This window comes from Ursus arctos, unplaced genomic scaffold (genome assembly GCF_023065955.2).
Source record: "Ursus arctos isolate Adak ecotype North America unplaced genomic scaffold, UrsArc2.0 scaffold_3, whole genome shotgun sequence".
Taxonomy (NCBI): domain Eukaryota; kingdom Metazoa; phylum Chordata; class Mammalia; order Carnivora; family Ursidae; genus Ursus; species Ursus arctos.
Genome location: NW_026622985.1, coordinates 17,603,548 through 17,628,149, shown reverse-complemented (window position 1 = coordinate 17,628,149; position 24,602 = coordinate 17,603,548). Strand labels below are relative to the sequence as shown.

Genomic DNA, 24,602 nt, shown 5'->3' with positions numbered 1-24,602 from the left:
CAGCAAGAAAAGAAATATCATTAAACCATTGAAAGAATTCTCAGGGAAACTAAGAAATCCTCCCTGCCCCCGAAAGAATTGCTGTGGTTCTGAGCTCTGCCTTGCATTCTCCTGGTCTTGATAAATACGGGCTGTGAATCAGCAGGACACACGCCTGAAAGACAAGGGAGGTTGTGCGCTCTGTCTGCTGAGCTGTGGTTGTGTTTCCACTGCTACTTGTCAGCTGGCTCGGCGAGAAGCTCAGCTGGCTCGGCGAGAAGCTCAAAGGAGGCTGGGCTTCGAGTGATGAGGCCAATCACCCCAAACCCCCAAACTAATTTACTGCCACTGCTCAGAGGAGGTGGCCACAAAACCCTGGGCTGTCTCCCTAAGCTTGACTTGGCTCTTGAACCAAAAGGCCTAGAACAGAGGGAGGCAGGTGTGTCAGCAGAGCCAAGACCTCGAGACCTCTTTCACTGGCTAGATGAGGCCTCACCTTGGGCAGAACTCTGTAGGGCACAGTGGGGTCCCAGGTCCCTTTCTGGTTCCTTCCATCAAAGCCTCTGCCAGTGAATTAAGTTCCCAGGGAAGGTTTTGATGGCTTATGGGATTTTCGTCTGTCCCACTCGCAGCTGTATCCCAGTGCCCAGAACAGCAGCAGTCCCTGCGAATGAATGAACGTCTATCACATTTGGGGTGCCCTAGCCTCCGCATCATCACGAGACAGACAGAAGCAATTGGCCACATGGATGCCACGGTCACTCACTGAACAAACCAGCTGTGTGGGATCTTCCCGCCACTGCTCTGCTTTCCATTCGCCCACCTGTCACCTCAGCTGGTAGCACCACCTCTGGGTCTCTGACAGTTTCCCTTTGGAAAGGTCTGACCCTTTCTCTCCTCTTGGAGGAAGAGAGGGTCATTTGCTACAGAGCAGTGAGCAAGGTCAGCTCGTGCCGAGCACATAACTTGCTCCTTTCATGCTCAGTCTGCCAGAAGCGAAAATGTTAGAGCTAGAAGCACCTATGGAGATCACTCCTCATGGAAGAGGAGGAGAAACCTAGCTCAAGGAGCCGGCTGCAGGGACGGCGGGAGACTTGGCCTCTACGCAGAGCTCTCTGTATGGTACTTTATCTTGGGCCCTCTCTCTACCTTGTGTAGGTAAGAAAGTTCTAGAAAGTGCCCCTAAATCCTAGATTCTCTTTCTACATATTAAAAACACAAGATATTCCCACTATATATATATATATATATATATATATATATATATATATATAAATGCACACACTGATAAAGATTATATACATATTTAGATATGGATATATCATATACATACATATTCATAGATGATATTAGAATACATAAGAACTATTCTTAAGGCCCAAATACATTTACTGAGGAGGAGCTTGGATAAGCAGCTCACTTTACTTTAAACCGATTTATTACAGAACACTGACAACTGAAGGGTGTGGGGGAAAGTCAGAAATGCTGAGTGTGAGAAAGAGGAAATGTGTAATTTACAAAAGCATACCCAATATTATTATTGCTTTGATTTTTTTTTGGCACGATACTTAACGTGCTTTGAGCTATAACAGTAAAAGGGGGCAGTGAGACATGACGTTCATCAAAAAGGGAGTGGGGCTTAAGCAAAAAGATCGAGAAAGCCTCTTGGGGAGTTCACAGCTTTGGAAATCATCTGGTCCAACTCCCCGTTTAAAGATAAGGAAACGTCCATCCTGCGAGGTTAAGCAACTGCCTGTCCAAGGTCAGTAGCTGTTTGTGCGTTCCCGAGTAGCGGTCATGTGGACTTTATCTGTTGTATGTCCATGGCACCTGCTCTAAAGGGGGGTCTAGGGTTTGCTGTTGTACTACTGAAGGGAATTTATTACACCAAGGATGTAAAGATACAGAGGGAAAGCAAGTTCCCAAACACAGAGAGCATTCTTGGAGAGAGAGAAAGTGAACCTGAGGCTGCAAGTACCAGGCATTTCCTTGGGGCGGCAGCCCAAGAACCCCTCAGTCCCAGCCCCTCCTGGGGTAACCCCTGGAGGACTCAGTCTGGCCCCCTCTTTCAGGAGCAGCTCCTCAAGCCACCGCTCTGCCTTTCCTATGGTCACCTTGGGAGGCCCCCCGAAGGTTGGGCGGATGGCTTCAGTCTGGTCCCATTTCCCTAAACAAGTAGCAGGTTTTCTCTCATTTGTTCTGACAGGGCTGAGCATTTCCGAGAAGGACTACAGCTCCGCAAATAGTTCCCCTGTGAGCAGAGGCAGAGCCGCAGGAAGAATTTACCCACCGCCTTGGGCGAGTGGCCCCGCACACGGGGCTGACCCGCCTGGGAGCTGAAGGGGAGGCGACTGTGGTGGGAGTGGTGGCTGCGAACGTGCGGCGGGGTGCGGGGGTCCACTTACCGCAGTGCGCCTGGAAAACCTGTGGCTTGACGGCCTGATTGCAGGCACTGCACACTACGAGATAGAAGTCGTCATGTGCGGGATAATGGCCAAATAAGTGCATATCTGTGGGGGAAATGAAAACACGGTGTTTTGAAAAAAGCAATTAAGTCTCAGAAGGTCTACAGTTTCCTCTCGCAATTTCCTCAAGGACAGTTTTTCAAACGAAACGCACAGAAAAGCAATGATCTTTACTAAACGGAACAAGGTTTGTCCTAATGCGGCTCCCGGCTATCACAGAAGCTGCAGACTCACGGACCCCCCTCTTCACATCACCCCTGCAGGTGGGCCGCTGTAACCCCCAGTGTGGACAGCGTGGGGAGCTGCCCCACGTCCTATGCTGCGGGGAGCTACCTTGTCCTGAGAGAGAGCCCACGTGTTAGCTGGCACCCAATGGGGCTCTAGTTATTCGAGGACGGGGGGGGGTTCCCCCAAACCCATTCCAACTTAAGCAGAGGTCTCTCAGGTGGGTTGGGGGGCAGGAGGCCTGAGAGAGCCACTGCCTCTGTTTCCCCACCACTTGAGGGAGACCCCATGGCAAAAGGAAGCCACCAAACAAGCGATTTGTTTGCTGCCCTCATTACCTGTTACTCATCTGCCCAATATTTACTGAGCGCCTAAGTGCCAGGCACTGTGCTAGTGCCGGGCATGGCTGATGCCAACGAGGGCCCCACTCTCCTGAGGGTACGGCGGCAGACGAGAGAAATACGAAACAGCTCACCACACAAGCCATCATGTGGTTCTCACTGGGGTATGTGCTAAGGAGAGGGATGGGGGAATCCTATGAGAGCATGTGGACCCAACCTGGTCAGAGGCACTGAAGAGGCTTCCCTGAGCAGGAGGTATTTTGGCTGAGACCTTGGGAGGCGTGGGGGTTCAACAAAGGGCTGGGGGGAGGCGGGGAGGCAAGTTCCGGGGCTTCCAAGGTAGGAAGGGCTGTGTGTCAGTGGAACCTCTTGGCTGGAACAGGAGAAGAAGGGGAGAGCCCAGAAGCTGTCCGCCTTGTGGACCAAGTAAGGATTTTGAACCTGATTTTAAAAACAAGAGAAACTACTGAAGGTTTTCAAGCAAAGGAGAGACACGATCAGCTATACACTGTTAAAAAAATCAGTTGTGTGGCCTAAGGGACACGAATGCAAGTCCACACAAAGACTTGTCCATGCATGTTTGTGGCAGCATTATTCACAACAGCCAAAAAGTGGGAACAGCCCAGATGTCCATCAACCAGTGAAGATCAACAAAACGCGTTCTCAGCAGATAATGGAATACTATTCAGCCATGAAAAGGAACAAGGGGCCGACGCCGGCTACAACACGGGTGAAGCTTGAAGACATGACGTAAAGTGAAAGCAGACAGACACAAGAGGCCACATGCTGTAGGACTCCGTGTGTCCAGATCAGGCAAATTTAGAGAGACAAAACTAGATTTGTGCCTGGCTTGGGCTCGGGGGCCTGCAGGGGTTTGGGGGGGTTGCTGCTAAGGGGCTCAGGGTTTCTTTTGGGTGTGACAAAAATGTTCTAAGACAGATGGTGGTGATGGTTGTACAATCTTGTGAATATACTACAAACCACTGGCTTATACACTTTACATGGGGGAATTTGTACAGTATGTGAATAAAAGTCAAAAAAGAAAGAAAATTAGTTAGGTTCCGAGGACACATGGTCACAGCTCCCTGTGTACCACTGGTGCACACGGAGCCCCGGGGGCACCTGGCCTTGCCTCCTCTCAGCCCACCGGCTCTAGAGTCACTCCCGAGCCTCGAAGAGCGGGAGGCTGGGAAGCACCCACATGGTTGACAGAGGAGTTAAAAGACAGTGTACACACGAGCATGCTTTCTGTCGCAAACTTCTTGAACTTTCTCTCCCCATCCCTCAGGCCCTCATTTTCTAGACTCAACCTTCGTCTTTCACAAAAAAACTAACAAACGTGCGAAGGCTCCCGAAACTGCAGAGCCAGGTCGCAGGGAAGAGCCGAGTCCCTCATGACGTGGGGACGGCTCGTTTATCAGCCGGCACACGCTTTCACAGGGCACCGTCAGCGCTGCGTCCTCAGAACAGCCCCACCGCTCAGACAGACGTGGAGCGGACACGTTTGTCACCGGACGAGGGGCTGGGTCCCGCGCTGCCCCGGAGGGGACGTGTGGCTACAAGGTGGCAGCAGGTCCTCCTCGAGCTGCAGGTGCCTGAGGGCCCACATGCCGAGGGGCCGGGGTGGGGCTGGGGACGCAGGCCCTGTGAACTTCTCACTTGTTGGTGGCCCTGGGCGCGGCCTGTTATTTCCCCTCTCTAGGACTCGCCTCTGTTTCCACTTCTGACTAAGACTTGTTACCGCAGGGGAACGTTATTAGTCAGTACCTGGTGGGCGGGAGGCCTGAGGAAAGAGAGGCCGAGACAGAACCCAGCTGTGACAAGTGTCCTGAAGCATGAGGAGGTCCACGCTGGGCCACCCAACATGTCCGGGACCCCTGGTTTGAGCACCACAGCGTGGAGAGGACATCTGTCGGTGTCCTTAACGGCTGATACCATTCGATCCTATTCTTTATTATGGGTTGTTTATTTTTATAATACGTGGTCTTTTTTTTTTTTAAATAACAAAAGTGATCCATGTTCTTTGAAGATACATTTGAAAAATGCAAAAGAGCCAGAAGAAATTAAAAACAAAGTCACCGGCAGCCTTCATTAACATTTTGCATCTCATTTAGATTTAGTCACATTTTATGTCCGGGAACATGTGAAACCAGGAGCTGGCGAGGGCTAAGACTTACTTATTGATTCGACAAGCATTTAGCGAGGGGCCTTACATCCTTTCTGCAATAGATCAAGCTATACGGGAACAGAAGAAATTTATGAATTAAAAACACAAGCGTTAATAAAAATGGCTGGAGTGCTTACTGTCTGCGGGCAGCTGTGCGGAGTCCGCAGGGTGTGGGGAGCGAGCGTGCCTCTGCCCCTCTGCTGTGCACACCTGCTGACCTGTCGGAAGGCTCTCAGGACTCCCACTTCTTCTGTAATCCTTCAGAAATCTGCAGAGCCCCCCCCCCCAAGGTACACACCCTCCTCTCTGGTCATGAGTCAGACTGGCCTTAGGCTGGCCGCAGGGGTGAGTGCCTGCGTGCGTGCGTGCGTCTATGTGTGCGCTCCCCTTCAGGCTCTTTGCTCCGAGACCCTTCTCGGTTTCCTCTAGGACAGTTTCAACCTTGCCCACGTTGGCTAAAAGCGTGTCTCCCATGGAAAGTGAAAGGACCTTCTTGCCTGCCTGATTATTCCTCAGTTGGCCGACCTTTGAGTCTCCTCTATAGGCTGCCCAGGTTCTGAGAGCCCGGCAGATGGGGAGCAAGATAAGGGCACTCAGCCTCTCAGAAGACCACCACCTCGCACAGCCTGGCCATCACAGTCGGTGTGCTGTTTGCCTGGGGATGGAGGAAAGTCAGGCAGCACTGAAAACTATTATGCCCGGCACAATGCTGGGTACTCTATTCATTAATTTCCTCTCTCTCTCAGCTTACTGCCCAGACAACACATTCAGTGCAAAAGAACAACAGTGGTGTGCTGCAGTGGGCTTGTCCCAGCCTGTCTCTCCCCAGTTTGTTCAGTGGCATTCGGTGGTAGCTTGACATCAGCCTTTGTGGGATACTTACACCACGGAAAGGGGCACAGACTACAAATCAGGTCTGGTCTTTTGGAGAGCCGGTTTCCAAGCACTTACCAGAGCACCACTGAAGAAAGATGAGAAAACAGGGAAAAATGAAACCACCTGCAAGGAGACCACCTGGGGGAAGCCACCCTTGACAGGTTAATATGGATCCTTCTAGACTTTGTGATGTAAAAACATTACCTTCGTTAATCCTCATAATGACCTAGAAAGTGGCCATCATCTCCACTTTCCAGGCAAAGAAACAAAGGTAATCTGCTTGAGATCCTGGGGCAGTGATTTGTAAATCGGGCTGAGATGCCAGGCCTCTATGACTCTACGGACGATGCTCCCTCCTAGCAAAAGGCTGCTTCCTTCCTTAATAGAGCAAAATCCCATTTCACAGATGAAGAAACCAGTTTGGAAGGGTCTACTGGGTGACTAACAGGCTTTCCGAAGACTTGGAGGGAGTTCCTGGCATAAGCACAGGCATGAGCACAGGTCAGAAGGAGGGAGTTTTTGCACAGTGCTCATTGCTGTGCAACCTCAGGGAAAGTGCCCAACCTCTCTGAGTGTCAGTTTCCTCATCAATGAAATGGGGCTTACAGTTCACGGGGTTGCTGTGATGGCTCATAAAAGCTTGTGTTTTCTTCCACCAGGGATCCAGGAGAACGTGTGGAGAAAGCCTTAACCAAGCTCATCTTTCCTACCTTTCAGAACTAACTAGCTCTTTCTCCACTGAGAGAGTCCTTGCTCCAGGCAACATATCCTTTGTGTCTCCCTCACGACCACTCACAGCAGACCTCCAGGGAAGCCCGGGGGTCCCTCCCACCTGCAGAGTTTGCACACGTGTGTGGACTGATGAGGGCTGAAAGCCTTTGGGAGGGCTCTCTCTTTGGCTGTGGCTTGATTCCAGGAAAGCACGTGCACAAAAATGATGAGACTTTGCCCAGTTTCAAACACAGTGTTCAACCATCTCCCAGAGAAAGCCAAACCTCTCCGTTTTGCCTCATTTTGCCCCTGCACATAGACGAACTGCAGGTCAGATAGGGTGCTAGCACCACCAGGGCACTATCACACAGGTGACCTTAGTCATGCCCCTGGCCTGGTAACAGGCAGGGAGGGAGCAAACTTCATTAGTTCCATTTGCAGATACGAGTACACTTGCTTCTAGGTCAGTATTTTATGGTTTTTGACCCCAACCCACTCTACACATATACATATCTATCCATCCATCCATCTATGCATCCATCATCTCTCCTTGGAACATGCACGTTATACTCTGATATATTCTGCTCTACTCATTTCTTTTTGTTTTATTATATTCTACTTCATTTAAAAAATGCTCATTGAGATTTCAAAATTTCAGGACTCTTTAATGGGTCACAGCTCGAAGTTTGAAAAAACACTTCTCAAGGCAATCCAGCGAGTCAGGGGCTGAGCTCAGCCTGAGAGTTCACTGGGGATTTATAGAGGTCTGAGCTGGTCCCAGTGGTCATGGGGAATTTGGAGCCCTGAACAGAATCATTACTGCCAATTTTATGCTGGAGCCCGTCGTACCAGCTCACAAGAGCTGATTGTTTCTTCCTATCTCAGCATTCAGGGAGGTATGTTGGTAGCTTAAATCAGCCAAGGTGGGGATATTTACACCACGTGAATCAGTATCCACCATAAACTAGGGCTTCTTCTCTTGGAGAGCTGGCTATTGGAACATTTAAACCATGGACGAGCACCCATTCTGGCATCACTCTTCCCTGTATTAACCTCCCTCATTACAAAAATGGAGAAGGTTATAATCATCATCTACCACAATGGGATGCAGAGAGTGTTCTGTGAACTTGGCGGGGGGGGAATCATTATATTAATATAAAGTTATGGTTGGGGTACTGATCATGAACCCAAGAACCCATGCACAACGGAGCCAGGTAAATGTGTGGATCACTTTCTGTATCCAATGAGCACACAGAGGCTACAACGTGTCCACAGTCTGGTGGCAAGAGGGGGTGGGGTGGGTGGAGTGGGGGTAGCGGGGAGTCGAGAATTAAGTTATTGGAGTTCTTTCCAATGTCTGTCAACTTAATGCTTACTTATTAAGGGTTATTCACGGAGGTTACTCACAGATTTGGAGCATGGTATTAACCTAAGGCTGCTTATAAATTTATCGCAGGCTCTTCTCAGTGCCGGATTTAAAGCGGGCACTCCTGTACTTGTCCTACCTAGCTACCGCTACAATTCTCATTTGTGACAGAGACGACTGTCAACTGCATTCATGCTGTGCGTGTAGACTGGCATCCTCGGCCTGCTTCCCGACGGCCTCCCCTTCTCTAAACGCACCCCACCCCCAGACAACACAGGAGGGAGGGAGGGGACAGAGCTCAGCTGTGATGGAAGGACAGACACAGTTTAGGAAAATAGAATGGTTTCTATGAAAGTAAAACAGTAACTCTGATGGCCTGGTGTCGTTGGTTGACTGTTCCTTAAGTCAATACTGAAAAGAAATGGGCTGGATAGGAGTAGCATTTTATTCCAGATACACAGCTTTTTGAGGGGAACACTTTCAACGCGCAAAGCCCACATGTGTGTGTGGACTTCCGTTGCATCCAGTCCTCATGTTCAGAAAACGGCTGCAGTTAAGAAAAAGGCAGGGTGACAGCTCCAACCCACTGTTGTACAGGATGTGTCGCTAAGATGGGACGACAGCTGTTTTTGTGGATTCGGGATCAAGCTAGATGCTGGGCGCCTTTGAATTTGCCCCTGGACACCTTCCAGAGCCTAAGACTCTGACATTATGAAGCAACAACCGGGTGAGAGCTCAGAAGATGAGAAAGTTGAGAAGGCGTGAGTCAGGATTGATGCCTTCCCTCTGCGAGTGGGAATGCCGAGCGCAGCGCAGGCTGAACAGAGAAGCTGCAAGAAGCAGACTTGCTTTGAAGGCAGTGCAGCAGCTTATCAGCCATCGGTGATACCTGTGCTTGCTAGAGACAACCCCACAGCCCGAAAAGGAAGACAGCAAAACAGACAACGCTGAATTTCAGTTTCCATTAAAAAAAAAAAAAAAAAAAAAAGCCCCAGAAAATGTCCTTCCGTTTCCCCAAAAGCCTGGTCCAGGGTTGAGGAACCACCCCAGTTGCTATAGGAATTCTAAAAATGTCAAGGCAGTCATCCCTAATACTCTATTATAACAACAATTTCCTATAATTTAAAAATTATGCTTCTCTTTTAATGGACTCCAAAAAACTACTGTAATGAAAAAAAAAATTGAGGTTGTATTTATGTAATTGTAACATACCACGCCCTTTCCAGGAAGGTGATTGTGAGCCCTGCCTGAAATGTGCGCCTCTGCCCGTGGGAGACAGCTGGACACACAGCGCTCAGTAGGACCTCAGGGAGGGCCGCCCTGTGACCACAGCTGGGGAGCCGGGTGCTGCCGGGCTTCCTTGGAAAACTCTCAAAAAGATGAGCTGGTGGCTGGCAGTGGTGGTGATCTGGGGGCTCCCCCTTACATAAACTCAAACAGGGAAATCACTGGGAAGAACAGTCACTGCAGTTCAAAGACACACATGACTGCCTCCAAGCAGATTCTGATCCGCACGCAGAAGGGCACCTACAGGAATGACGCGGGCCACCTCGGGAGGGGCACTCCTCACGCTGGGAGAGGCTGGTCCGGAGCACGTTCCTGTCCCCCATCAATCTTAATATGCTCATTACACAGTTTTTATTAATTCGTCTTTTCTCTCTGCCGGTGGAGTTTTCAGCTGCACTTTAATCACTTGTGTCAAGCGGAAAGCTTGAGGGGATATAAAAAATGTCTCTCCTTTGCTCTGACAGTGTGATTCTATTTGTTCCTCAACTCCAAAATCTCCTTAAATTCGGAGATCAAAACAACGTGGGGTCTTCAAAGCGATGACCTCAGACCCAATACCTCCCACTTCCCCGGCAGAATGCTGAACTCCCCTCTAGGAAAATGCAAAAAAAAAAAAAAAAATTAAAAAAAAGCGGTCACTTTCCGTCTTTCAGATCTCTGAAAACCCAAAGCCTGACTGTGAGGGCTTCAAAAACAATGAAATCTGGAAACGGAAACTCAACAGGAGGACTAGAAAGCAAGCAGCAGCGGTGAGCTCCCCAGCATCAATGAGGGCGGGCGGGCGAGCGTGCGCGGGTGGCGGGTGGCGGACACACAGCCTTTCTTCTCTGACAGACCAGGACTAAAGGGGCCCCCAGCCTCTTCGTGCTGCGGCTGGGCCGGAAGGCACCCCCCTGCAAGGCTGCAGCCGGGAGCGAGGCCTGGTAGCAGGTGGATGCTCCCCGTGATGCTGTGTGAACCATCCCCAACCCAACCAACCCACAAACCCCTGCTGGCCAACACAGCCACGGCCACGGTCTCAGCCACGTGAGACAGCCTAATCCCTCCCTGCTCAGAAGGGCCTTTACCACCCACGCGGTCACGCTGTGTGGAGGCGAGGGGGGCTGCTCCCTGGACGTTGGGCCTCGGCCGGCTCCCCTCAGCAGACTCTCCTCTGGCTTCCCCTCAGACCCAGCAGAACTCCCAACCTGCCGCACAAGGAAGGGTGATGGGATGCAGTTGGACCCAGGAGGAGACTGCACTCCAGGGTTTAGAACAAAACCTGTGAGACACGGTCCTCGTAAAATGCAGGGCTGCAGAGCTGGGCCCTGGAGTCAGGCCGCCTTGAGTTCAAGTCCTGACTCTGCCATTTGGCATGACAATCCCCTCTAAACCATTTGCTCATCTGGAATTACAGGACACATGTGTGAAGGGGCTGGCTCACAGTAAGGATATAAGGAACAATATACTATTACCTATGGCCTTCTTCCTGTCTCTCCAACTCACCCCTGCCCTCCTGGGAAGCCTTCTCTGCCTCCCCCAGAGGACAGGCAGAGTCAACTCCCTCCCAGTGTGCCCTCCACATGTGCCCACAGCTCCCAGGCTAAACCAGTGCACGTGGCTTCTACCTTTCTCACCAGACTGGGATCTTCTCGAGGACAAGAACTGTGACTGAGGACCCTTTCTAGCTCTACAGCCAAACAGTCTGGCCCGTGGTAGCTGCTTCATAAATGCCAATTAGCTCATGAGGCGGAAGGTCCCAAGAAGTTGATTTACTTTCTATGCTCCTTAATTTTCTCTTCCCTCAAAGGGGTAAGTTGTAAATGATAATAAATTGCCCTAATATCCATGCTCCTATCTAAGATTATGAAGGCAATAACTATGTCTATTTGTTCGTTCTTTGAGCTCCTTGGAAGACAAGTTCTGCCTGAATTTAAGAAGAATTTAAGAAGCACCAGGTGGGCCATTGTAGTGAGGTGGTTCATTCCTGTCCCTCACCATGCCAGACTCATGAAAGGCTGTGTCCTTCCCCATCTGGCAAACATGGCTGCTCCCCGTTCCAGCCCCAGTGATGGCCCCTCAGAGCCAGCGTTCAGGGTGGGCTTAGGGGTGTTTTCTGAATGTTCTCCCTGGTCTCATTCTCCACTTCCTCATCCTGGGGCTGTAAGGTGTCTTGTACATCAAGGCAGTGAGTGATCTAGGCCTGGAAGATGGAGACTTCCTCCAGTCCTTCCTGCTTCAGCCCTTTCCTGTCCAACACTGGACCAACACAACAGCCAGGCTCAGCCCCACGCACACCTGGCAGGGGATCTACCAGGTCAGCAATGACCCTGGTAGCTAAGAAAGTCATTTTGCAAGGGGCACCCCATTGCCTATGCATGGCTGAGGCAACAATGGCAGCAATTTGTCCCTAAAAATGTTCCCCAGGATATAAGCCCAGCCCTGACTCCCTTTCAAGCAGCTGCAGGGACACCCGGGCTCCTCCCTGTCCAGTCACATGCATCCTTGTCCAGCATTCCAGCCAGGTCGGCTGGTAGCTTCAGGCCTGACATCCCCACCTCTGGCCCTCAGGATGAATGAGGAACACGTAACCACTCTGGCAGGTTGCCGAGTCCTGATAAGATGTCCTATGCTTACAGCAAGGGCTGCTTGTGTTTAGAGATCAGCCACATGGGCAGGTTAGCCTCCAAGCCCCTTCACCATGTTGGCCCCAGTGCCCTGGCCCCAGCAAGAGAGAAGTTCTGTGGAGAGGACAAGAGCGGATGTAGCACATCCAGCCAAAGGCCTGCTACGTAATAACTGTCTAGGTCACTATGACTCAACTAGAGAGAGAAGCATCAACCTATTGGGGGAAATTCTAGCCTCTTCCTCCAGCTTTAGGTAAGCAGAAGGGCCTATGAAAGCTTTGGAATGGCTGCAAGTCATCACCAGACTTCCTCCCCTCTCAGGTTCTCCCACCTGGGTCGGTCATTCATTCATTCATTCATTCATTTATGGGGGAGAGGGGCAGAGAGAGAATCCTCAAGGAGACGCCCCCCTGAGCGCAGAGCCCAACACGGGGCTTGATCTCATGACCCTGAGATCACGACCTGAGCCAAAACCAAGAGTTGGAAGCTTAACTGACTGAGCCTCCCAGGTACCCCTCCCACCTGGGTCATTTAAGTGTTTAAATGTCTGCCTAAATCTTTATGCCCACATTACCTTCAACTTGAGGACTACAGTTGAGATAATAGTTGTTTTCACAAAATCAGTATACCTCCCTGGGCAATTTTCCTCAATTCTTCTTCAGTGGGCTTTGCTTTGCTTCTTTGTTTGGAATAGGCTCTTCCTACCCTGAGCTGCCTTCAGGGTAGGAAATTTAAGAGCTGGTATGTGTGAGGCCTGTTTCCAGTTCATTCTGGGGTGACTCCTTCCACCTCCATCCGGGGCATCTCTTGCGTCCAGGTTGGGTCTCCTGGCACAGTCTGTGATGCCTTCCCTCCTTGTTACCCCCTCCCAAGAGAGATCGTTGAGAGGTGGAGGTAGGTGCTATATCTCAAAGAAGAGGGCAGTGGGTTTGGGGATGAGGAGGTGATGATGCCTTTCCTTATAAGACAGGGACGGTCAAAAATAATTGCCATACTGAACAGAGCACTGCTATGAAGAACTACTTGAATGAGTCAAGGGCAAATCAATGGAAACATCTCCTTTGGTGCCTTTTCATACAGGACAGTCTGCCTTCTTGTGGCGATCTGACAGGGTCTGGAGGAAGGGCTAACCAGTCCCTTAATTCCTTTTGGCTCTTCAGTTATGATGACAAGTCCAACAGGGAGTGTGTCAGGAGAAGGATGGCCGAGAAGGAGGGAAGGATGGGAGAAGGGGAGGATGTCACATTCACGTTATGAAGGAAATCTCTAGAAAAGGTAAACGAAGCACAAGGTCCAAGTGGCTTATTCTTAAGAGGAGTTAGTGAGGACCATCTATCTGTTGGTCTATCTTTATCTCATCTCCCATATCTTTCTCATCAATCATCTCTCTAGATCTATCAATCACCTGTACTGATGTATCAATCATATCTATCCTACCACCTACTTACCTACCTCCCTTATCTATCTTCTATGTCTCTCATTTCTCTCTTTCTCCTTCCCTCCCTCCCTCCCTTCCTCCTTTCTTTCTTCTATCATCTCTCTTTCTCTATATATATTAGGAAGCATTATATTATTTGAGCAATGTGGTTTTGAGGTGGACTTAACTCAGTTTCAGCCCGTTTTGTTGCCATACCAAATGCTACAATTTTAGGCGACAAGGGTGAGATGACTTTAAAAAAATACATAAAAATTTTAAAAAGAAGAAAACAAAAGATAACAAGAAACCTAGACAACACCAAAGGAGTATTAGCTGGTTTTCAAGGGCTGCATTATAAACGACATGAAAGCATGGGCCAAGCCTCATGCACAGTGTCACCTTCTCCACCCCAGCACAGCTCGGTTCATATAGTAGGAGCCAAGCAGAAGTCTGAATGGAAGTTCTCCTTGTAGGCAACTGAATTCAGGCTTCTCACCAAACCCTGAATAGACTTTAGGCTTAAAAAAAGGCTGCTCTGAGGCACACTGAAGGACTTGATGTCCGCCATCTTGCTTCTTGAGATTCACGTGCCAAAGAGGCTTTCATTCCATCTTGGATGAAAATAAAAGCAAGAGCCCCAGGCAAAATAATGGGATGGGACTGGGCTACCCGTCTGTGGGAATCAAACCATGCCATACTGAGGGCTTTCACAGCCCCGCTAAGATCAGGACAATTATGTAAGAAGGATGTCTCACTGGGCCTGCCATCACTGTGTAGAGATTTTAATTTAGAAATGGACTGGAGGGGCCAGGCAGCATCTACCACACAGGGGCTCTACGGTTCCCACACAGCGGTTTGCGAGGTTTCTTGGATGACGTGTTGCTGGAACCTGCTGAAACCTGCGGAGTCGACGAAGAAGCCCCCAGTGGTGCCTCACAAATGCTGGAAACGCAGCATTTTTAAAGACACAAGAGGATGCCTTCATGAGACTGTAACATGGCAGGCTTCAGCTAGCAAATGACCGTTCCTGATGCCATCCAGAACATGCAGTGGAGACCCCAGGGCCAAGAACACGCCCACCCCAGAAAATGCCCCCGTCATTTCAGACACGCTAACCCCTGCTCGGCTACGAGGGGTACCGTCAGCGAGACGCCTGCAGATTTGGGGATGAAGAAGAGCTGTAGGCTCAGAATCCGCGAGATAAGTGGCCAGGAATGACGGGTGGCCCCAGTGCCTGGTGGTCTTGATGAGTCCCCTGGCAGTGGTGAGCTCGTTCGCATTCAGAGGGTCTAAGAATAAGAGAGACCCCTGGATCCTGTGGCATGTGTCAGTGACTGAGTGCAACACAGAGATGGCTCTGGCTGTAACTGGCAAAGAGAAGGCGGCATTTTTTTTCCCCAGGGGGCCATTTGTCAAGGCTGGGGAGCCCCACATGTGCCCTTCAAGACCACAGTGATCACCCACACGATGCTGCCAAGTGCAGAGGAGAATGTGCCATTTGGCTCCGTCATGAGAAGCGTCCACTTGGCACAGCCAGAGGGCCGTGGCAAGAACTGTTTAATGTCCCTGGGAATCAGTGTCCAAAGCATTCAAGCCATTGGGACAGCCACACTGCAGGAAGCTGCTGACAGGTATCCCAAGGCATCCCCCAGGGGCAGGGTGCTTACAGGGGAGTCAGGGCCACTCCCGCTGTCTCTGCTCTAAGAGAACAGAAAGGAGCCTCTCGTCACACGAAGGCCCCCAAACCAGTCACACACACCTGGCTGCCACCGTGATGGGCCAGTGCTTCAGAACTGGCAGATTTCGGAGCAGAGACCAAGAAAGAAAAAATCCACCACAGAGAGGATTACAGAAAGCTGTTTGAAGGTACTAATGGAAAATAAGATCGATCAGCTGGAGGAGAAAAATCACAATGTCTTCCATCACAAATCAAGCATGAAGCTAGTTATGTGCCCGAGGAGAAAAAGGAGATTCTTGGCAGGGTCTGTGAGCCCCTGGGATCCAGCCCTGCCCCTGAGTCCCTTGTTCAGCTTTGACCACATCCTCCTCCCCTACAGCCCTTCCTCTACCCGTCCCTCCACACTTGCTGAGGTCCTGCACGTCCTTCCCGGCCAGCGTGAGTGTGACCTCCTCCAGGGAGCCTGCCACAGACACAACGAACCAGCCCTTCCTCTATATTTACTGCATTTATCAGCTCACTCGGCCCTCGGTACCCGGTGGATACAGATAGTGGTGGATAGGCCTAGCTTCCCCATTTGTACACTAACGTTTTACACATGGACTCAGACATTTACGAGTCAAAAATCAAGGCAAACACTCAAGGAAATCCACTCAAATGCTTAAAAGAGCACCCCGGAGACGTAGCCGGGGCAGCTGTGGGGGAGTGCAGGCTGAGCGACAAAGTCCTGCTCGGCCTCTAGCTGGCTGTGCAACACAGGGCAAGCCACAGAACCTCTCTGATTTACCTTTCCTCTTCCGGGAAATAGCAGTCATACCTTCCCCATCAGGATGCCGGGCGGATTCAATGAGATAGCTCACACCAGTGCCAGTGTCCAGCAGGCGCTCGATTCAATACCCATGCAACCAAACAGAACCAGAGCCTGAACTCGCTGAGTCAAAGCAACACACCTTCAGAGGATCACTGTTTTGCAGAAGCAGCTCGGTGTCATGCTTAGAACGCGCGTTCTGGAGTCAGACTGTCTGGATTTGAACCCTTGGGAAATTTCTCAGTTTCCTCATCCACAAAATGGGAAGGATAATAACAGGGTAGTTGTGAGGATGAGATGGGAGTCACACACTTTGATGTCTGGTGCTTGCAAAAGCTCTCAATCAATGTCAGCTAGTATTATGATTTGGAATCTGATTTTGCATGGTGGGACTTTAAGAAAACAATCCTGTTTCACTGGAGGGAAACAGGGAATGTGGAGAATGAAATCATGATGCCCAAAGCCTCCAGACCTTGAACTTCAAGTCGTCGAAGACACAGGGAGAGGAAACAGTAGATGAAGGTTTCCCAAGGTGTGAATACTCCCTGCTATTTGGTGGCCAGACGTAGATGCCTGGACCCTATCCCAGATCTGTGGAACAAGATTCTCTGGGGGTGGAGTCTAGGAGGATGGACTTTTAACAAGTTTCTCAAGGGATGTGAGCTCCTCTAAAGCTGTCCAAATGCTGTCGTTATCATAGGAACTACTGATACGGAGACACCCAGAGGTACACACCAGTGTTAATTCAGTGATATGGAACCTCTCACTGGTTCAAAGACGCTGTTAGCCAAGGGAAGGCGTGTTCTGTACATGGTGGGGGGGGGTGTGCCAGTGTAAGTCCCTGTGGCATGTAGATTCGTGGGCCCCTCCTAGGTATCTCCACTGTAAATGCTAGGGATCTGTGAGTCAGAGGCAGTCAGTGGTGTGCTGGAGCCTCCCCGAACTACTTGCGAGAACTAACTTTCCCAACTCCATATGTAGCGGCTTCCCATCAGCTCTCCGAAATTCACCATGGTGGGAGTCCTTACACCTCAAAAATCAGCAAATGATACAATCAGGGCTCTAAGTTTGGAGGACCAGTATACCAGCACTCCACTGGTTCTCATCCATCATAAATTCTCCGCTGGAACCCAAACTCTACAGAACGTGGTCCTGGGCACTGTATTTAGGTCCTTGGATGGTTTGGGACCATTTCGAGCCTGGCTTCGGAAAGCCTACCTGCTTGATGGTGCTCTTATGCTAACGGTGTTCTGGTGTTCAGGTCTTCATGCTGTGGCTCAGGAGAAAACCTCCTTCACACCCTGCGGCCATACCCCAAGCCCCAGTCCTGGGCTGGCCATGAGGCAAATTCAGTCTTCATACCCAAGTGCAAGAGAATCGGATGTGGGTGCTTTGGGGCCAATCCCTCAGTACCACTAGAAAAACAACCCTGTTCTCCTGAGGACTGCCCAGAGGCCTTCCTACCCGCAGGAAACCAATCTAGAATACCCAGGGAGGGCAGAGATCCTACAATAACTCTCCCTCTCATCCCACGGAGTGGAGGGTTCCGGTGTAGGGGTGGCCCAGCTAAGCTTTAGCCCTAGTCCGCAGCCTGCTGTTGAGACACCCCCAGCTGCCTTTTGAAAGGTCACCTGGTAAGAGCCGCGAGCCCTGCTGTTGGCACTGATCTGGCCGATAGGCCGGGGGAAACACACACTTTTCCTTTGAGTTCTTCCATGCAGCAGTCAGGTGAGTCCGGGGGAATTCAATCCAATTTCTCAGCAAATCCTCCTATGCTCTGGAAGGACACGGTTTGAAAAATCTATTTTTGTGCTTTTATTTACTTAAGGTCTGCATGCCTGGGGAAGCTTTTTCATAGTGCCGTCAAACCGCCTCTCATTTACCAGAAAAAAAAAAATAAATAAAAGAAAGAAAAGAAAGATTCCACCTTCCTGGAAGACTACCAGCAAGAGCCAGGCCACACAGCCTCTCCCCCCACCCCTGCAGGCCAGCACCGCGGCCATCTGAAGCCTGGTGGGGAGTGACTTGAGGAAGACACTTTCCCAGCAGGACTGCAGCTCTGGGCCCTCAAGTCCCTGTGGCAGGAGGCTCCCCCATGCACCCTGCACAGTGCTCCCCTTGTGGGGCTGCCCAGCACGCGTGGATTTCTGCTTTCCTGGTTTAAATGCTGCTTGAGGTCCCGATGCCTAGCCTGTCTCTGTGGGGTCTGCGCCTGCCATTCTAGAGGTTTCCCAGTATGAACTGCTGGGAGCAGGGCTGGGTATCTCTGGACAGTCTCATCTTTCTAGAAGGGTCTAATGCTCAGATCAGAAGACAAATGTACTCGGTGTACTTGGGGGCTTGGGGCCAGCTGTATTGGTAAACTTCTACTTCTACCTCTGTGTCAAATCTACACAGCTGAGACACCATCCAGCCAAGTTCAGTGTGGACCCCTACCAGGATTCCACTGCCAGCAATGGTGGGTTGTAGAGGTGCCTCCTACACGGTCACGGGTGGCTGTGGAGGGCGGAGAGTGGGAGCCCAGGCCTCTGTAAGGAATGGTCAAAGAGCTCCTCTTCTCTGCCCTGGCTCCTTCCTCCACTTCCCTGGAACTATGGACAACTGGGGGCCCCCGAGTCAGTGCCCCACCGCTGGCCCTCACCGCAGACACCCAGATCTCGGCCATCTGGCCTTGGCTGGCTGTTGGGAGAAGACAGGGCTAGACTATGGTACTCTGGGCCTCTGTCACTAACCTGTCAACACGTGAGACCCCTCTCGGTCCCTAGAACACCCCGGCCCCTGCCGGTGAAATGAGGCCATGGGAGCAGGCTCGTGGTTCCGTACCTAGCTGAGCAGCAAAATCTCTTAGGAGATTTAAGGTACAGATCCCTGGCTCCTAGCCAGACCAAGTGAATTAGAAATTCTGGGAGTGAGTCCCAGGAATCTGTGTTTCGGAATAAAGTTTCTCAGGTGATTTTGCTGTAGCTGTTCAACTCAGCACTGGGCTAGGCTCCCCCATAAAAACTTCCCATAAAAAGTCTACTATTTTACATCCTTTCACCCAGTTATGAGCCGGGACGGAGAAGGGAAAGCATGGGGGTAAGAATCATATGCACGATTTGCCTTTCTAGCAAACAGAGATGGGGCTAGAATACTGTCCCCTCTCTGGCCCCATTGAGTGGCCACTGGCCAACCACAGAAGGCAGTAAGGGGCCACCGCTGGTGAGGGATGAGCGATGCCTTCGTTAAGGCTTCAGCCCCCCTCTCCCACCTCCCATGGACAGGACTGCATCGGTAAGAGGACGATGAAGAGGCAGAGGGCTGCTCTCAGCCCTAGCCATACCCTAGTGCTGGACAGGTGTGGCCCAGGTCTCCCTTTGGCCCAGGATCCCCTGTCAGGTCCTGCAGGCTGGCCTTCCCCTCATTGGTGTGTCAAGAAAAGCCCTTCAAGACAAGTGACAGCCATGATGAGACCACCTTAATCCAGGAAAGGCAAACCCTCACCTCCTGATGTGAATGCATGGGAAGGGCCTGGCTAATGACCTCTGACAAAGCCTGATTAAAGAGGGTCTCCTGGGTCTGGCTGTCCCAGATGTGAGCATGTATGGGAAAGGAGCCAGCATGGCCCACCCTGCACCAAGATCAGATTCAGACCGCTACGTTCACCGAGAGGACGGGAGGTCTCCCTGCCCCCACGTTCTCCTCCCATCCCAGAGGAAATCAGTCTCTCATTCCAACTAATGAGTAAGGGATAGAGTTTCAGCAGCGGCCCTATGAAACCATTTGCATGCTAGTCTGACGTTTCTACCAACACTCATCGCACATGTTAGCTGCCGGCCAGGGACTGGTCTACGCTAGACCCTTACGGGGAGGATTTATTGATAAAATAATACTGCAAACAACATCAATCACAGCGGCCGATACTTATTGACTATTTACTCCTTGCTAGGCACCGTGCTAAGTGCCTGACATCGACTGGTTCATTTAATCCTTACAATAGCCCTGCAGGGGTGATGGTATCTCCATTTCACTGGTGAGGAAGTAGAAGCTCAGAGTGGGAAGCTGCTGGCTCCCAGTCTCCCAGCTTGGGAATGGCAGAGGCAAAATGGGAACCCGGTCTGCTGACGTTGAAGTCCTAGGCCATTCTGCCTTTCCAAAGAGGACGGAGGTTCGGAGGAAAGGAAAGGAGTGGGGAATCGACGGGAATCCCGGGTCAGTTACGAATACAGAGTTGCAGGTGCCGAACGTCCAAGGCCTGTGCAAGTCCAGAAGCATGAACCGCAGCCCCCGCCCACAGCGAGGGCACAGCTGGGACAACACGCACGCTTCAGACAATGAACAGCCAGACAGCAGAAGGTCCGGACTGGGTAACGGGGTAACCAGTGCAGACAGACGACAGGACAACACACAGCGATGTCAGAACTAAGCAGAACAGGCAGGAGAGGCCAAGGGGGCTGCCGAGGGGAGCGATGAACCTGGGCTGGGTGGCTGCTGAGGCAGCCAGGGGCCTGCTGCAGGAGGGTGGGTTCCGCGGGCAGGGCAGGAGATCTGGAGGGGCCCCTGGTGCTGGGGGGCAGGAAGGGGTACACCCATGCCTCCCTGGGCTTGGTAAATCCTGGCCGTGGGCTGGTCGCCGACGGCACCTGTGCCAACGAGGCATCTGAGGTGATTCAGCGCGGGAAGTTCACTCACCGCCCTCAACCACACACTTACCATAGTCATTCATTCATTCACTCACTCATTCATTCATTTCTTCGTTCGTTCATTCAATACTTCTTCACTGTCCTGATTATATGCAGGCACTGGGGTAGAGCGGAACGAATGAGATAATTCCTGCTCTCAAGGAACCCAGTGACCACCAAAGGAAACAGGCCTGCAACACACTCCGGCACGCGATAAATAGGGGTGTACGGGGTACAAAGGAGGGAGGGCCTGTGCTGTGGCAGAGGGCAGGGAAGGCTTGGCCACGATGAGCCTGGGGTTGGATCCTGGCAGAAGAGCGGGAGTTTTCTTGCAGCCGAGGGTAGAGCACCAACCCCAGGTGAGGGAACGGCACAGGCCAAGAGTAGCAGACAGCAAGGATGGCAGGCGGAAGGGCAGGAGACGGGGCCAGAGAGGCGGGAGGCAGGATTTTACAGCGTGCACGTGCAGGAGAGGGGAGCGTGGAGAACGGTGGTGGGTGCTCGTTCTGGCGGCACTGGTAAACGTGCTGGGGCACGCCTGGAGCTGGGAAGGCCACTGCAGGGGTCTGTGGGAGGGCGCGTACGTCTGACCTGGGGGAGTGGCCACAAGAAAAGAGAGGAGGAAGGACCCAAGACCCAGCCGGCACAGACCCACTGTGGGAAGTGACTTAGAGCTTCGTGGCTTGGGGTTCTGGGAAAAGAAGGAGGAGGATGGGAAGACAGCAGAAGCGTAGGAGGTATTATGGGCTGAACTGTGTCCCCCCAGAGTCATATGTTGAAGCCTTAACTCCCAGTGTGATGGGATTGGGAGACAGCCTCACCAGGAACCAACCATGCTGACACTCTGATCTTGGACTTCCAGCGTCCAGAATGGAGAGGCATAGATATCTGTGGTTTAAGCGCCCCGGCCCGTGGTACTTCGGATGGCAGCCCAAACGGACGAAGACAAATGGGGAAGGTATATTTGTCTGCCACCTACTGAGTCTGAACAACTGATCTGCAGTTCAAGAGGCAAGCTGGGGCCAGAGAGAGACGAAGACAATCACGAGCGTGTAGATGGTCCCTGAGTCGGGAATATGGCGGGGTCGGCCTGTGAAATGGCGTTGGTAACAACGGCAAAGGATGGAAGCTGGGGAACACCAACCAGGAAAGGACAAGAAGAGGAAGGGGACAGGTGCAGGAAGCTGAGACGGGGAGGGGAGTCATCCACAGGTGCTGAGGACAGCACAGGCCACGGAGGACCGTGCATGGGACATCAGGTAGGAAAACACTGCAGAGGACCCAACGCCTCTGACAACAAGGAGCAAATGCTATTTTGGGGGCAAACGCTATTATGAAAGCCAAGTGGCCACTGTAGGACATGAGCAACCAAGCAAGGGTGATTTATTTTTTTGATTTAAACAACAAATATCTGAAGAAGGGTTTAGTCTCCCAGAAGCCAGGAGAGCCTTCTTTGCCCTTTCCCAGGGTCTTTCCCCGGCTTTGGGAACTGGGAGCACTGCAGCCCAGGGCTCAGGCAAGCCTCCTGGGCATGGGAGCCCCCCTCTCACCCCCTCTGCCCAAGCTGCCCTCATGAGTGCCCTTCAGCTGCCCCCTGGTGAAAGCTAGCGCCAGACGCACACAGCTTCACAAACATCCTATCGTCCAGTCCTTCTGAAGAACCTCACGAAGGAGGCTTGCACCACCCAGTCTACAGGTGAAGAAACTGGAGATTGGACAAGTGAAGTTGCCTGCCTAGAGTCTCACGGATAGTAAATGGGGTGTGGGATTTGAATCCCCATGGGTCAAACTCCACTACACTCTCCCACTGCAGAAGAGTATCTCCCATTCCTGTCTTCCTTGAAAGAGCCACCCCGTACTGACCCCGCACACTGCCCAACAGGGACAGGATAGGACATACCTATGATATGCCACTCCTGGGCAGATGTTGCAGGAATGACCCCAATTCATTTACTCTTCCGCATATCCATGCCCTTGGGCGTTCCCCTCCCACACCGATTCTGTGCTTGGTCATGCAACTTGCTTTGGCCAAGGGGACAACAGCAAATATGATACAAACAGAGACACATCATGTGCTTGTGTGTTGGGGTTTGTTTGCCCTCTCATGCTGCTTTTTGGAACGCTGATGTCTCAGGTGAAGAAGCCCAGGCTGGCTTACCATGGAGTGGGATAAGCCATTGCTGGGAAGGCCACTCCAGCTCAACCAGCCTCCCAGCCACCAGACAGATGAATGTGGCCATCCATCCTGGACTGCCCAGCCCCAGCTGAGCTGTCCACACCAGAACAACCACTCTGATGACCTCCAGAATCATGACAAATGATGTTTATTGTCTTAAGAAGCTATCAAATTTTGGGATGATTTGTTTTGCAGTAAAGGCTGACTAATCCAAGTCCTGAAAGCAAGCCCCAACCGGCTTCTCCTTCTAGCTCTGAAAAGTGGAGGGAAATCTTGGATCTCTGGTGCCCACAGACTCCGTCAGCAATGGAAGAACCACCCTAAGAATACACCACCATCCTTGGCCTGGAGGGAGCAGGAAAAGGGACAGTCTTCTGTGTACCTTCCCTCTGGAAGGCACAGTCGGTCTGCCCCCAGCCAGCAGGCAGCCCCTGGTGGGTGCCAGGTTATTTGGGGACAAGGTGACACGGTAGTCTGCTCCTGCCATATATTGTCCCGAGCCTAGTGTTTTTCCACTGATGAGAAAGGAAGGAGATCATCTCTTCAGTGAGCACTACTGCAAAGGCTTCAAGGCAGCATTTCATCAAAGAGTGCTGGAGGAGCTCTTTCAGGAGGCTCTGCAAAACCCAGCAATCTCCAGCTCCGCTTAGCAAGGAGCTTGCTGTTTCTGTTTCCAGACAAGCATAAAAATGAATGAGTACCCAAGAAAGCTAACCTGATCCGTGGCACTTTGATAAGGTGGCAAAACTGCTCCCTCCTCCAGTCCAAACCCACTCTTTGTGGTGAACTATTATGGAAAGGAAGCATCAACTAATTAGAAGCATCTCTAGGACATGAGAAAAAATCAGCACCTAAAAATGCCTAAGCAAAGAGAATTCTTTGTTAGGAAGAGAGACAACAACAACAAAATGCTAGGATGTCACCTTCCCCAAGCATATTTATAAAGGGAGGAGGAGATAAGAATTAATTAGGACAGGAGCTTCTACCCAAGTGACACAGAAGACACAATTATTTTTGCTGCTTTTATAGACCAAGTGCCCCTTACAGGTGGGGACAGATGCCTGACACTGCCCGCCATTTTGAAAAATGACTTTTAGTCTTTGCTGGTTCTAATGAAGCTTGAAATGAAGATAGTTCTTTTGTTTACACCCCCTGTTTGCGAAGCCTTAGCCACCCATCAATAACACCAATGTCTGGATTATTTATTTCTCATTGCCCAACCTATGGGGCATTGAAGAATTTTATGGAGCCCAAACGTGAGGCGTTTCTCCTGAGGGAGTATGCGTGTGCCCCTCCAGGATGGCAGAATATGGTCCTTCCATAATCTGGACGCTGATGGACAGGACCGATGCCCCACCTGGGGCAGGGCAAAGAGCCCCGAGAGTCAGAGGCTCCATTCTTGCCACCCCCTGCCATTTATTAGCTGGGAGGTTTGGACAAGTCTCTTTTTTTTTTTTTTTTAAGATTTTATTTATTTATTTGACAGAGATAGAGAGAGCCAGCGAGAGAGGGAACACAAGCAGGGGGAGTGGGAGAGGAAGAAGCAGGCTCCTAGCAGAGGAGCCTGATGTGGGGCTCGATCCCAGAACGCCGGGATCATGCCCTGAGCCGAAGGCAGACGCTTAACCGCTGTGCCACCCAGGTGCCCCTGGACAAGTCTCTTAACCTTGAGAAAATTCAGTAAAATGAAGGGATTAAGAACTAAAAATATTTTTCTTTTTTTTTTCTTAATTGTGGCAAAAACAAAACCCCCTCATGAGATCTAGCTTAATACATTTTTAAGAATCCAGTACAGGCTTGTTAACTATAAGCACAACGCTGTATAGCAGATCTCTAGAA

General features: G+C 51.1%; 1 protein-coding gene across 7 annotated transcripts in view; it reads right to left on the bottom strand.

Annotated features, from left to right (window-relative positions):
* Positions 1 to 24,602, bottom strand: part of ATXN7L1 (ataxin 7 like 1) — a 229,113-nt gene that overhangs the window by 144,829 nt on the left and 59,682 nt on the right. For 5 of the 7 annotated variants that reach the window (XM_026503771.4, XM_057304073.1, XM_026503781.4 and 2 more), the window contains exon 3: positions 2,385 to 2,489. The exons of the other annotated variants lie outside the window; for them this stretch is intronic. In XM_026503771.4, coding sequence (XP_026359556.2) covers positions 2,385 to 2,489 — 105 coding nt within the window. The remainder of the gene's footprint in view (positions 1 to 2,384; positions 2,490 to 24,602) is intronic. 7 annotated transcript variants of the gene reach the window in all.